This window comes from Arachis ipaensis, chromosome B07 (assembly GCF_000816755.2).
Source record: "Arachis ipaensis cultivar K30076 chromosome B07, Araip1.1, whole genome shotgun sequence".
NCBI lineage: Eukaryota > Viridiplantae > Streptophyta > Magnoliopsida > Fabales > Fabaceae > Arachis > Arachis ipaensis.
Genome location: NC_029791.2, coordinates 85,961,775 through 85,977,433, shown reverse-complemented (window position 1 = coordinate 85,977,433; position 15,659 = coordinate 85,961,775). Strand labels below are relative to the sequence as shown.

At 39.7% G+C, this 15,659-nt stretch overlaps 1 protein-coding gene across 1 annotated transcript; it reads right to left on the bottom strand.

Moving 5' to 3' along the window:
• LOC107607440 (protein FAR-RED ELONGATED HYPOCOTYL 3-like) lies at positions 13,026–14,390 on the bottom strand. Its single transcript, XM_016309398.1, has 5 exons — positions 14,379–14,390; positions 13,983–14,048; positions 13,628–13,885; positions 13,286–13,562; positions 13,026–13,180 (listed from the first exon to the last, which is right to left on the bottom strand). Exons 1-5 carry the CDS (start codon positions 14,388–14,390, stop codon positions 13,026–13,028), a joined length of 768 nt encoding a protein of 255 aa, XP_016164884.1.

Genomic DNA, 15,659 nt, shown 5'->3' with positions numbered 1-15,659 from the left:
TGAAAGGATGCTGGGTAGTTGGTCCTGGCACAGTAGCACAACCAAGGGCAGTCTGGATCATAGCAGATCACCCTACACCTCTTCTTCTCATTCCTAAGGTAGAACACCTGTCTCCCAATTTGTATGTTATACTTCTGCACTGCTGCTTTGAACTGCTCCATGGTGTCAAACTCCATATTCAACTCCAGAGTTATTTTTCCATATGGCGTGTTGGGATTATGTTGAGGAAATGCAGGTTCCTCTTCGTCATCAGTTGCAGGGGGGCTACAGAGTTCTTCGGATTCATATTGGTACATCTCAGGTTCACTATCACCATCTTCTCTATTCGGGTTAGGCACCTCTACCCTTGGTGCTTTATCCTCCTTTCCAAGTACAATTCTTTGCCCAGACGGTTGAGGCCTTGGATGATTTCTCCTTGTATTGTCCCTCCCACTAGTTTGTGTTACATTATCTGCTGCAAAGTCAGTTGAGATACATGAGAACTGAAGCAATTTATATTCACATATACTCTAACTTAAAAAAAAAAACTAATTTACCTGTTGGGTTTTCTGTAACAGGTTCCTCTGCCCTTTCCTCATCCACGAAAGGTTCTCGAAATTCAGAACCCCCATTGACACCAGCAACATCATCAGCATTGGTCTCCTCTGTGGGTTCATTCCCAGCTTCAGCTTCTCCATGGTTACTCTCATTTACACCCTCATTCTCGGCAGCTCTTCTTTCTCGGGGTAAACCACTAGGGGCTGGTCTTGGATGTCTCTTTCTAACCTTCTTAGCAGGTTTCTCCGGAGTTGATGCTCCTTCAGTGTCTTTCTCCGCATTCCCGTCATTTGCAGCTTCTTTCCGACAATGTCTCTCAAATCCTTTTCGTTCTTCTTCGCGCCAAGTAATCAGGGCAACGTCTCTCCCTCTTTACGTGACCTTTCAGTTTTACTCTTAGTGAAACACTAAGTCACAGTAAGTCACCCAGCAATAACAAGCTTTGTTGATTTGGGATTAGGGCAAAGACTAATGATTTGGGGGCAAATTGAATTCCAATTAACCTAATTTCCACCTAGGCTAGCAAATTAATTAATTAGAAATGACAACTCAATTAAAACATGATTTGTCAGCATAATCCGGTGACCACGTAAGCATTGTCCTTACCGGAGCTTAGGTCCAGCCAGATTATGGATACGATTGTCTGATTTTAAAATCAACCATGTACCATTTTGTCGTTTACAATAGTCAGGTACCGCAATGTCAGCGTTTTAATCTTTCGGGTACTGATTTGGTCATTACCTCAATAAAAATATAATAAAAAATAGCTAAATCATACTAAAAACTATGTAAAAACAATGCCAAAAAGGGTATAAATTATCCGCTCATCACAACACCAAACTTTAATTGTTGCTTGTCTCCAAGCAACTAGAAAGAAAATAGGATAAAAAGAAGAGAAAATACAATAAATCTCAAAAATATCAATGAAGATTAGCTTCAATTAGATGAGCGGGACTTGTAGCCTTTTTGCTTTTGAACAGTTTTGGCATCTCACTTTATCCTTTGAAGTTCAGAATGATTGGCATCCATAGGAACTCAGAATTCAGATAGTGTTATTGATTCTCTTAGTTCAGTATGTTGATTCTTGAACACAGCTTCTTTATGAGTCTTGGCTGTGACCTTAAGCATTTTGTTTTCCAGTATTACCACCGGATATATAAATGCCACAGACACATAACTGTGTGAACCTTTTCAGATTGTGACTCAGCTTTGCTAGAGTCCCCAGTTAGAGGTGTCCAGAGCTCTTAAGCACACTCTTTTTTCTTTGGACCATGACTTTAATCGCTCAGTCTCAAGCTTTTCACTTGACACCTTCATGCCACAAGCACATGGTTAGGGACAGCTTGGTTTAGCCGCTTAGGCCAGGATTTTATTCCTTTGGGCCCTCCTATCCATTAATGCTCAAAGCCTTGGATCCTTTTTACCCTTGCCTTTTGGTTTAAAGGGTTATTGGCTTTTTCTGCTTGCTTTTTCTTTTTCTTTCTTTTTCTCTTTTTTTTTTTGCCCCCTTTTTTTTCTGCAAGCTTTTGTGTTCACTGCTTTTTCTTGCTTCAAGAATCAAGTTTATGATTTTTTAGATTATCAATAACATTTCTCTTTTTTTATTATTCTTTTAAGACCCAACAATTTTAACATTCATAAACAACAAATTCAAAAATATGCACTGTTCAAGCATTCATTCAAAAAATAAAAAGTATTGCCACCACATCAAAATAATTAAGCTAATTTCAAGATAAAATTCGAAATCCATGTACCTCTTGTTCTTTTGCAATTAAAAAACATTTTTCATTTTAAGAAAGGTGATGGATTCATAGGACATTCATAGCTTTATGACATAGACACTAGACACTAATGATCATGTAATAAAGACACAAATATAGACAAAACATAAAGCATATAATTCGAAAAAACAGAAAAATAAGAACAAGGAAATTAAAGAACGGGTCCACCTTAGTGATGGCGGCTAGTTCTTCCTCTTGAAGATCTTATGGAGTGCTTGAGCTCCTCTATGTCTCTTCCTTGCCTTTGTTGCTCCTCTCTTATGGCCTTTTGGTCCTCTCTGATTTTATTGAGGATAATGGAGTGCTCTTGGTGCCCCAACCTTAGTTGCCCCATGTTGGAACTCAATACTCCTAAGGAGGTGTTGATTTGCTCCCAATAGTTTTGTGGAGGAAAGTGCATCCCTTGAGGTATCTCAGGGATTTCTTGATGAGGAATTTCCTCATGCTCTTGTTGAGGTCCATGAGTGGGCTCTCTTGCTTGCTCCATCCTTTTCTAGTGATGGGCTTTTGAGATGAATCTCTTCATCTCCCATGACTCGGAGATGGAAGCAATTGCCTTTCCTTTCCTCTTTCTAGAGGTTTTTCCGGTCTTAAGTGTCATTAATGGTTATGGAAAAACAAAAAAGCAGGGCTTTTTCACACCAAACTTAAAAGGTTTGCTCGTCCTCGAGCAAAAGAAGAAAGAAAGGAGTAGAAGAAGAAGAAATAGAGGAGATAGAGGGTATTGTTGGTTTCAGCCAAGGGGGAAAGAAGTGTTTGCGATGTGTGAAAGTGAAGGTAGTGAGGAGGGATATTTATAGGGTAGGAGAGAGAGGGAATTTGGTCATGAAGGGGTGGGATTGGGAGGGAAATGGTTTGAATTTGAATGGTGAGATAGGTGGGGTTTATGATGGATGGATGTGAGTGGTGAAGAAGATATGGGGAAGAGGGTAGGATTTGATAGGTGAAGGATATTTGGGGAAGAGTTATTGATGGGATTGGTCAAGGGTATTTAGGGAAGAGTGTTATGAAAAGGTGTGAAGAGGAGAGAAGAAGAGGTGGGATAGGTGGGGATCCTGTGGGGTCACATATCCTGAGGTGTCAAGGAATTTTGCTCCCTGCACCATTCTGGCGTTCAAACGCCCCTTGTGTGCCATTTCTGGCGTTAAACGCTAGCTCTGCTACCTTTCTTGGTGTTTAACGCCAGTCTGCTGCCCATTTCTAGCGTTTAACGCCAGCCAGATGCCAGACACCCTTTTCTGGCATTAAACGCCCAGAGTGCTACCCGTTCTAGTGTTTAACACCCAGAATACTACCAGGCTGGGCGTTAAATGCCCATTCTGCTATCCTTACTGGCGTTTAAATGCCAGTAAGCCTGTTCTCCAGGGTGTTCTGTTTTTTATGCTATTTTTCATTCTGCTTTAATTCTGTAGTTGTTTTTATGACTTCACATGATCATCAACCTAAACAAAACATAAAATAACAATGGAAAATAAATAAATATAATTAAATAACATTGGGTTGCCTCCCAACAAGCGCTTCTTTAATGTCAATAGCTTGACAGTGAGCTCTTAAAGAGCTTCACAGAAACTCAGAGCTTGATGTTGGCCTTCCAACACCAAACTTAGAAGTTGAGTGTGGGGGCTCTGTTTGACTCTGTATTGAAAGAAGCTTTTCATGCTTCCTCTCCATCGTTACAGAAGAAGATCCTTGAGCCTGAAACACAAGGTAGTCCTCATTCAATTGAAGGACTAACTCTCCTCTGTCTTCATCAATCACAGCTCTTGCTGTGGCTAGGAAGGGTCTTCCAATGATGATGGATTCATCCTCATCCTTCCTAGTGTCTAGGATTATAAAATCAGCAGGATGTAAAAGCCTTCAACCTTCACTAAGACATCATCTACAAGTCCATAGCCTATTTCCTTGAATTGTCTGCCATCTCTAGTGAGATTCTTGCAGCTTGTACCTCAAAGATCCCTAGTTTCTCCATTACAGAGAGTGGCATGAGGTTTATACTTGAACCAAGGTCACACAGAGCCTTCTTAAAGATCATGGTGCCTATGATGCAAGGTATTAAGAACTTTTCGGGATCCGGTTTCTTCTGAGGTAACTTTTGTTGAACCAAGGTATTTAGTTCATTGATGAGAAATGGAGGTTCATCCTCCCAAGTCTTATTACCAAATAACTTGGAATTCAGCTTCATGATTACTCCTTGATACTGAGCAACTTGCTCTTCAATAATATCTTCATCCTCTTTAGAGGAAGAATACTCATCAGAGCTCATGAATGGCAACAATAAGTTCAGTGGAATCTCTATGGTCTCTATATGAGCCTCAAATTCTTTTGGTTCCTCAATAGGGAACTCCTTAGTGGCCAGTGGACGTCCATTGAGGTCTTCCTCACTGGAATTCACTGCCTTTCCCTCCTCTGCAGGTTCGGCCATGTTGGACATATTGATGGCCTTGCACTCTCTTTTTGGATTCTCTTTTGTATTGCTTGGGAGAGTACTAGGAGGGATTTCAGTAACTCTTTTACTTAGTTGACCCACTTGTGCCTCCAAATTTCTAATGGATGACCTTGTTTCAATCATGAAACTATGAGTGGTCTTATTTAGATCAGAGATTATGGTTACTAAGTCAGAGAGGCTCTGCTTAGAATTCTTTGTCTGTTGCTCAGAAGATGATGGAAAAGGCTTGCTATTGCCAAACCTATTTCTTCCACCATTATTATTATTGAAGCCTTGATTAGGCTTCTATTGATCTTTTCATAAGAAATTAGGATGATTCCTCCATGAAGGATTATAGGTGTTTCTATAGGATTCTCCCATGTAATTCACCTCTTCCATTGCAGGATTCTCAGGGTCATAAGCTTCTTCTTCAGAGGAAGCTTCCTTAGTACTGACGGATGCAGCTTGCATTCCAATCAAAATCTGAGAAATCAGATTGACTTGCTGAGTCAATATTTTATTCTGAGCCAATATTGCATTCAGAGTATCAATCTCAAGAACTCCTTTCTTCTGAGTCACCCCATTATTCACAGGATTTCTTTCAAAAGTATACATGAACTGGTTATTTGCAACCATTTCAATGAGTTCCTGGGCTTCTGCAGGCGTCTTCTTCAGATGAAGAGATCCACCAGCAGAGTGGTCCAATGACATCTTGGATAATTCAGACAGACCATCATAGAATATACATAGGATGCTCCATTCTGAAAGCATGTCAGAAGGACACCTTCTGATCAATTTCTTGTATCTTTCCCAAGCTTCATAGAGGGATTCACCTTCCTTCTGTCTGAAGGTTTGGACTTCCACTCTAAGCTTGCTCAACTTTGAGGTGGAAAGAATTTAGCCAAGAAAGCATTGACCAACTTTTTCCAAGAGTTCAGGCTTTCTTTAGGTTGTGAGTCTAACCATGTCCTAGCTCTATCTCTTAAAGCAAAGGAGAAAAGCATAAGTCTGTAGACCTCAGGATTAACCCCATTGGTCTTAACAATGTTACAGATTTGCAAGAATTCAGCTAAGAACTGATGAGGATCTTCCAATGGAAGTCCATGAAACTTGCAATTCTGCTGTATTAGAGAAACTAATTGAGGCTTAAGCTCAAAGTTGTTTGCTCTAACTGCAGGAATTGAGATGCTTCTTCCATAGAAGTCAGAAGTGGGTGCAGTAAAGTCACCAAGCATCTTCCTTGCATCTTCATCATTGTTGTTATTTTCGACTGCCATGTCTTCTTCTTTTTCAAAAATTTCTGTTAGGTCCTCTCCAGAGTTTTGTGCTTTAGCTTCTCTTAGTTTCCTCTTCAGAGTCCTTTCAGGTTCAGAATCAGCTTCAACAAGAATGTTCTTATCCTTGCTCCTGCTCATATGAAAAAAAAGAGAACAGAAAAGAATAGAAATCCTCTATGACACAGTATAGAGATTCCTTTATGTGAGTAGAAGAATAGAAGAAATAGAATGAAGAAGGGAGAAGAAGAATTCGAACACACAGAGAGGGAGAGGGTTCGAATTATAAGAAGAAGAGAAGTGTTAGTAAATAAATAAATAAATAGAAAGAGATGAGAGAGAGAGTATTCGAACTTTAATTATAAGAAAAGAAAAATATTTTTGTTTTTATTTTAATTATTGGTTAGTATTCGAAAATTAAGAGAAGAAATAAAATAAAATTTGAAAACTAAATAAATTAATTAATTAAAAAGAATTTTGAAAAAGTGGTTAGTGATTTTCGAAAATTGGAGAGAGAAAAGTAGTTAGGTGGTTTTGAAAAAGATAAGAGATAGTAAAATAAACAAAAAGTCAAGTGGTTATTTGAAAAAGATTTGAAAATCAATTTTGAAAAGATAAGAAGTTAGAAAAAGATTTTGAAATTAAGTTTTGAAAAAGATATGATTGAAATCTATTTTGAAAAAGATTTGAAAAGGAAATTAAAAAGATTTGATTTTTGAAATTAAAGTTGATTACTTGACTAACAAGAAACTAAAACATATGATTCTAGAATTTAAAGATTGATCCTTTCTTAATAGGCAAGTAACAACTTGAAAATTTTGAATCAAAACATTAATTGTTAGCATTATTTTTGAAAATATGAAATAAAAATAAAAAAAAGATTTTGAAAATCAATTTTAAAATTTTCGAAAATATTAAGAAGAAAAATGAAAAAGATTTGATGTTTGAAAAAGATTTGAAAAGATGGAATTTTTAAATTGAAATTTTGACTTGACTAATAAGAAACAACTAAATTTTTTTTAAAAAAAAATTTTGACCACATCAACTCAAAATTTTGAAATTTATTAGTAAAATAAGGGAAAGATATTATTTTTTTTATTTTTGAACTTTTAATGAGGAGAGAGAAAAACAACTAAATTACACAAGACATAAAAATCCAAGATCAAAACAGATAATGCATGCAAGAACACTTTGAATATCAAGATGAACACCAAGAACACTTTGAAGATCATGATGAACATCAAGAACATATTTTTGAAAATTTTTAAGAGAAGAAAGACATGCAAGACACCAAACTTAGAAATTTTTAATGTTTAAACACTATGAATTCGAAAATGCATATGAACAACAAGAAAAGACACAAAACAAGAAAGTCACAAGATTAAACACAGAGAATCATCAAGAACAACTTGAAGATCAAACGAGAACACAATGCATATATTTTCGAAAATTTAAGAGCATGCAATTGACACCAAACTTAAAATTTGACACTAGACTCAAACAAGAAACACAAAATATTTTTGGTTTTATGATTTTATTAATTTTTTTTGTATTTTTTGAAATTAATTTGGAAAAAGAAATAAAGAGATACAAAATTTTTAATAAGAATTCCAGGAATCATGCAATGTTAGTCTAAAGCTCCAGTCCAAAAGATTAGACATGGCCTAATAGCCAGCCAAGCTTTAGCATAAAACATACAAGCATGTCAATGAGAAGTGGAAGCCTTAGTCCAAAAGATTAGACATGGCTAAATAGCCAGGCAGGCTTCACATATCTCATGAAACTCTAGAATTCATTCTTAAAAATTCTGAAGAACATATTTTTTTTTCAAAAATTAAATTAAAAGCTTAAACATAAAATAAAATTACCTAATCTAAGCAACAAGATAAAATGTTCGTTGTCCAAACTCGAACAATCCCCGGTAACGGCGCCAAAAACTTGGTGCACGAAAATCGTGATTCACATTTTTCACATCTCTGCACAACTAACCAGCAAGTGCACTGGGTCGTCCAAGTAATAAACCTTACGTGAGTAAGGGTTAATCCCACGGAGATTGTCGGCTTGAAGCAAGCTATGGTCATCTTGTAAATCTCAGTCAGGCGGATTCAACTGGTTATGAGTTTTGATAATTGAAAGATAAATAAAACATAAAATATGATAAAGTTACTTATGTAATTCATTGGTGGGAATTTCAGATAAGCGTCTGGAGATGCTTTGTTGCTTCTGAACCTCTGCTTTCCTACTGCCTCCTTCCAATCATGCGTGCTCCCTTCCATGGCAAGCTGTAAGATCCTCTCAGTGAAAATGGTCCTCTATGGTTTCTACATGGCTAATCAACTGTCAGATTTCTCGTCTCGGATGAAAAATACCAGGTACAGCCGTACAGCTACCGCATGGCTAATCATCTGTCGGTTCCCGCTAGCGTCGGAATAGAATCCATTGATCCTTTTGCACACTGTCACTTGTGCCCAATATTCGCAGGTTTGAAGCTCGTCACATTCATCCCTTCCCGGATCCTACTCAGAATACCACAGACAAGGTTTAGACTTTTCGGATCCCAGGAATGCTGCCAATGATTCTAGCCTATACCACGAAGATACTAATCTCACGGACTCGGTCTGTGTATTAGATATCCAAGAGAATATACTCTTTCTGTCGTCCAATGACTACGTTGAACATCATGTAAACCGCTTTGTGGTTGTCAGGCACGCGGATCTTGGCTAAGCGAGTATCAAAGATTGGGTGATTGTCACGGGTCACCCCTTCATTGTGACTTAACTGAATTAAGTACGAGAGTATATCTTGGAGAAGAAGTATGCGTGAATTGAAAGAAAAACAATAGTACTTGCATTAATTCATGAAGAACAGCAGAGCTCCACACCTTAATCTATGGGGTTCCACCGTAGAAAATACATAAGTGAAAATAGTCTAGGCATGGCCGTGAGGCCAGCCTCAAAGGTCTAAGGACTAAACGTCCAAAGATGTAGATACAATATTAAAAAGTGCTATTTATACTAAACTAGTAACTTAGGTTTACAGAAAATGAGTAACTAAGTGCAGATAGTGCAAAAATCCACTTCTGGGGCCCACTTGGTATGTGCTTAGGCTGAGCATTGAAGCTTTCACGTGCATAGGCTGTTCTTGGAGTTAAACGCCAGCTTTTGTGCCAGTTTGGGTGTTTAACTCCAATTCTGGTGCCAGTTTGGGCGTTTTACGCCAAGATGTTTTAAGCTGGCTTTGGACGCCAGTTTGGGCCATCAAATCTCGAGCAAAGTATGGACTATTATATATTGCTGGAAAGCCAGAATGTCTACTTTCTAACGCAATTGAGAGCACGCCAATTGGGCTTCTGTAGCTCCAGAAAATACACTTCAAGTGCAGGAGGGTCAGAATCCAACAACATCTGCAGTCCTTTTTCAGCCTCTGAATCAGATTTTTGCTCAGGTCCCTCAATTTCTGCCAGAAAATACCTAAAATCACAGAAAAATACACAAACTCATAGTAAAGTCCAGAAATGTGATTTTTGAATAAAAACTAATAAAAATATAATAAAAAATAGCTAAATCATACTAAAAACTATGTAAAAACAATGCTAAAAAGGGTATAAATTATCCGCTCATCAGTTATCTCTACTTTTCCTTTCCCATGATGCACGACATTTCGTTGTGTTTGCATCTCAGCTTGGAAGTTGCTTTTTTTTGTTTTTGTTTAATCCAATTTGTTTTTGAACTGTTGGGCCTGTTGGATTTAGTCCGGGTCACGTATAATCCAAAAAAGGATAAAAAAAAAGGGACGATAAATAAAAAAAATATTGGTTGTTTTTTTTTTTTGAATAAATGACCATTTGTACCCATAAAAGATGAAAACGCTGACATATGTACCCACACTAAATCGAAACTAAACTTATACCCACGCAAGATGCCCTCCGTGTGACAAAAGTACCCTATCTTTGGAGGGTTGGAGTGCCACGTAGGGTACTTTTGTCACACGAAGGGCATCTTGCATGGGTACAAGTTTAGTTTCGATCTAGTGTGGGTACATATGTCAGTGTTTTCATATTTTATGGATACAAATGATCATTTATTCTTTTTTTTTTTCTTTTCTTTTGTCTCATCCTTTATGGGACATGCAACTAAACCCAAACATTTATTTTTTTTGGGAAGTAAAACTCTTCTCTTGTCTCATCTGCTGCCGTTTTGCAGGCCAGTGTTCTGGACAAGATCTTGAGAACCATGTTCCCAGATCTCGACATCTTAGGAAGGAACCCGCCGCTGTCTGAGTGGAATCCGGACTTCGTACTAGGGATCACCAACGAGAACAACTGGTACGAATTATATTAATTGCTTAACCATGTATATTTGTGGATGATGCTGTGGCTTCAGATAGAGCATATGTTCACAACCAACCCTGTCCTGCAGAGGAAGTATTCAACACAACTTTTCCCACGCTGTATGCATTTAAAAAGGTTTCCCGTTGTGTAAAGATCTCTTAATCGACACATCCATGTATGCCTTTACTTTGTCATGCTGCAGAGCATCGATCAACTGTCTGACAGGATACGGATTGACACTACATTGGCTATTGTAAACGAGCACTTCAATGAGTTCCGTGATGAGATAAGGCAGCGGGTAGAGGTGGACTGGAATAGCCGGAGGGCAATGGCAACTGTGCTGCCATGACCCTATTCATAACGTGAGCTTCGTTTTGACCATGTTGGGCTTTTCAAGCCCCCTTTTATTGGCGACCAGGGTGGGCCGTCACTTTGAAGTGGTACCAACAAATCATTGTACACGACTCCACTTCGACGTGATAGCTACCTGACCCGCCGTATTGTAAAACCTATGTCATTAGGTTTAACTGATTGAATGTATTTTGTTGCATGCGTATCAACCGTTGCATGCCAGGAACCACCGTTTTTTTGGTAAAATACTTCGTTGATGTGCGCTGGATGTTAAATTAGCGCGGATTAAATTTTATCTTCTATTCCGTATGTGTTACAATGGAGTCTGCAATATAGTACACTGCCTTTATCATTCCCTAAACAAATCATCTTACTATATGTTTTTTCCCTTCCCGATGGATAGTGCCATATTCTCAGTACCAGGAAAGCATAAACACTCGATGCAGTTTATAGGCAATTTCGTCCCGAAACCCGGACATCTGAAATCCCTACGCAATGACTACTTTAAGTGGGTAACAATGTCTTGTTACATGACTCTGTTTACACTAACTAGCCCTTTCTAATTTAATTAATCAAGCACAAACGTAACTATTGTCACAACACAGACCAACACATTGAGACAGACCAACACATTAAGGAGGCACGTTCTCACAAGCTCCACTGCATACTACATTCGTCCATGAATGCAACTAATATAACCAAAAGTATAAAAAAATTTTTCGGCAACAATGTCTCGTTACATAACTCGGTTTACACTAACTAGCCCTTTCTAATTTAATTAATCAAACACACAAACGCAACTATTGTCACAACACAGACCAACACATTGAGGAGGCACGTCCTCACAAGCTACACTGCATACTACATTTGTCCCTAAACGCAACCAATATTACCAGAAGTATAAAATTTTTAACTCACATAACCTACGCTATGCATACGCCCTTTCGGATGTCACGCCAACAAGTACATCACTTAGCAGCCACCCATACTGAATCCAGCTCGATGCGTAACCGCCAATAAGAACAATTAAGCCAGCTCACTCAAATTCGTAGTACTCCTCACCCCCCTCTCCTGCCTCCATGCTTTCGTAAGCCGCGCCAGCCTCAAAACTGTCGATGTTCTCTCCCACACTCAATTGTTGACACTTGCGAGAATTGTGTCCACCCTTTCCACACAGTCGACACCTCTGAACATGGCGAAACTTTCCCCGGGAGGTGACAACTCTTCAACCGCATCCTTTGTACCTTGCCCGCATCGGGTCCCGAACAGACACCCTGCTAGCCTCCTCAGCAACACCCAACCTTTGGCGATGTTTGTCCCGCAGGGATTGGCGCTCCTTTGCCAACCTTGTTTTCACGTCCACGTAGTCCTTGAAAAACCAGCAAGACAGGCTCACCATCTCCCTGCAATCATCCAGCATCGCCGCGTGCATGCTCATGTATGCTGCATCTGGGATCTCCCCAACACGAGTTCCGTCGCAGGGTGCACGCGGCTGCTTTGCCCTCTTTGTCCACTGGTCAAGTATTAGGCCTTTGGGGATAGCTGTCATGTTCAGATAAACCAGAACCTCAACCATGTGGACACAAGAAAACCCAAAGGACTCCATCCGCTGACAAGAACAGCTGAATTCGTCATCTTTCTTGGCCCACGACACGGCCCATGATATCTTCTTGTAGTACATTACAACCTCGAACAAAACACAAGCGCTCGTCCTCTTGGTGGACACAACTCTAACGTTGCTGGCTAGCATCATCACCTCCCGAAATAGTTCGAAAACCTCTCTTGTATAAACCGTTGCAACGAACTGCTCAATGGCCTCGAGTTTCGTCTTCACAACAGGCTCGCCATACACATACTTGTAGTCTGCCACTAGTTCTCTCCTCCTCATGAACTCCCAATAGTGTTGGAAGTGCTCCACAAACTCCCTCAGATTGTACCCGTTGTGTATAAATTTTTCAAGCTACATATTCAAAGCCTCACACATGGATGTCGTCTTCAGTCCTACGAAAAATTTCCCCCAGATATGGGCATTGGACCAGGAATGCTTCTTGGCATACATCTCCAATATCCACGGATGATCCTCCAACCCGTGGTCTGCCATGATATCTGTCCATATTGTCTCAAATTCGTCAACCTCTAGATCTCCCATGAGGCACAAACGGAATTTCCTGAGAAAACCCGGCCGTCCAACTCTAGTAGTGGCGTTCCTTAACAAATGCCAACTACACAACCTGTGATGTGCACCGGGAAAAACTGTGCTAACCACACTCTTCATGGCGAGGTCACCGTCTGTGATGATAGACTTCGGCCATTTTCCTTTCATTGCCTCAAGGAATGACCGCAGCAACCACACATAGCTTGCTTTTGCTCTCGTTGCTCAAGATGGCGCAGCCGAACACCACCGTCCTCATATGATGGTCCACCCCTGAAAATATTACCAAAGGGCACTTGTATTTGTTACGACCGTAAGTTGCATCAAAACCTAAGACATCACCGAAGACGCTGTAGTCATAACGACTTGTACCATCGCACCAGAAGAGATTTTCCAGCCTCTTGTCAACATCCAGTGAGTACCTCTAGAACATACCGGAATCAGTGGTCCTTAAAGTTCCCAAAAACTTCAACGCGGACTCCGCATCTGTCGCGCCAACCCGCCTTTGCTTCTCTATCGCATTATATATGTCCTTTATCTCGAACCCAACAGTCTCAAATCCTCCTGACTGATTGGTAAACGCGCGGAAAATCGTCGGCACCTGCAACCCAGATTTCCTCATGGAATTGATTTGGTGCAAATCCCATTCCTTGACTGCTCTGTGTGACCGCTGTCTTCCCGCTGCATGTGTTTTCCGTCTCGCTCTCCTTCCCTAGAGCACACAAATATCTACCAAATTATTTCGCCCTCCGCCCCCTGCTTTGTTCTGCGACCCACCTTGGACCTCCTGACCGAGAATCCCTTGATGCGACCGAATTCGTTGTAGTAGTCATAAGCTGCCTGTAGGCTTGTGAACTCCGTCGTCAGGACGTCCTTGGCTGTTAGGGAAGAAAATTCAATTGCGCCAAAGGACCCTATCCCGTCAACAATCCTCACTGCTGCTTCTGCATCTATGTCCGCATCTGCAGCGGACGAATCCATCGCTTCTGCTTCCTCTACCGGCACGGTTTCGCCGCTCATTCCATCATCAGCATGCTGCAACAGACAACACGTGGCATGCGTGACAACAGGCGGTGGGCCACATGAACATAAACCGGTCAACAAAAACTCATAACATGAGCAACAAACACACCTGCGATGCATGGAGTCGGTCAAAATTAGATGAAAACTCGTAGCTAGACTCCACAAACCTATTTGGCTGTCACAGTTCAAAAAATCGCAGTGAGCGAACAGAACATCGGCGTTATCAACCATGACTGCGATCACGCAGCTATAATTCCAAACACCCTAGAATAATCCAACTAAAACTCACTCAACTGTATTTCCAGTCATACTAAAATAATCCAACTAAAACTCATTCAACTGTAACGACCAACCCCGATTTTCGGTACAAAATTTAAAAGGTAACAAATCTAATTCGGCTATGTGCCATTCTAAACAGCAACCCCCGAAAAATCAAATGGTGAAAATTGTCGGGGGACACGGGAAGGCATAGGGGCCCCCGATTTAAATCAATTTCTGCGCATACCTCCCCTGGCATTATCGAACGGTAAAAACCTTATCGACACCGACAAAGCGTACCTGTGAATCTCGTTGCCTTGTGTGGTCCATTTTCTTCCCTTATTTGAACCTCGAGACAGCCAGATCTCGATCTCTGCTTCCGCGCCGTTCAACCCCGCCTTCTCCTCCGTCGTGCACCACCGTCTCCGTGCAGGTCGACCAAACAAAGCTTCACACTGACCCAAACACAGCTTTCACCTACCTATTAATGGAGTTTGGGGCTTTGGGTTAATACTGGATTCTCGTCTCCTCCCCCTCCTTTTGGTTGTTTCTTAATTCCATCTTCAACCGCTACTTTTGATTATTTATGAACCGGCCCCAATCTTTTCCGAAAATTGACTTCATTACCTGGTCCACCAAGGTCTTGAATATACTTTCCCCATCGTAGAAATGTCCTTGTTTTTAACTTATTTTAGCCTAAGTCCAAGGACCAACATGTTTATGTTTGAAACCAAAAGTATTTAAGTAAATGCAATAGATGAGATTTGAACACGGTAACTCCAATAAGAGGCTGGAAGAATTAAGTCAAATAATATATATTTATTTCTTTACACAAGTACTATTAATTTTTTTAGAAAAAGTTTAGGGGCCATGGCCTTCCATTGCAAAAAAACCTTTTTTCGTCCAATAACCCTTATTCTCTTTTTCTTTTTGTTGCTTATCCTTTTTATGTGATTCTTTCTTTTTTTTGATTCTTTTCTTTCAGAATCATTATGGGTCATCTGCTTCTTTATTTGCTCCTCAGAACCAGGTGGATAGAGAGGTGCAGAGATTGACCCATTCTCCATATTCTTTTGGGCTAAATTCATACCTTCCTTTCAAACACATTGTGTCACTTCGCTTCTTGGACCATTATAAAACTCATTTGAGTTTTTTGTACTACTTCCTCAATAACTCTATTCTCACTTATACATTTAGGGCTGGTTCTACTATGGGGAAAGAATAATGTGGTCTTCTAAGGACTTGGGAGGTTTTATAAAATAAAAAAGTTGTAGGAGTTGATTTATAAATGAAGATGAGTTGAGAAAAATTTAGGTTGTTTAACTCAAAAAGATGAAAATGAAATTTTGTAATGCCTTCCTGCTTGTTAATTTATTATAATTATATTTTTTATTATTATATTTTTCTTTTCAAATTTATTAATTAAAAATGATAATAATTTAAACTTTTATAAATTGTGCTAGTTTATCACCAAATAAAATATAACAACACTAATTTTGTGTCTTGTTTTCAAAGTCTTGTCTTATCC

Excerpts from the sequence above, each read along its gene's own strand:
- LOC107607440 (XM_016309398.1), bottom strand. Across the intron at positions 13,563-13,627 it reads TCTCGGTCAGGAGGTCCAAG|GGAAGGAGAGCGAGACGGAA; the intron begins GTGGGTCGCAGA and ends TGTGTGCTCTAG. Across the intron at positions 13,181-13,285 it reads TTTAAGGACCACTGATTCCG|GTTTTGATGCAACTTACGGT; the intron begins GTATGTTCTAGA and ends GTGATGTCTTAG.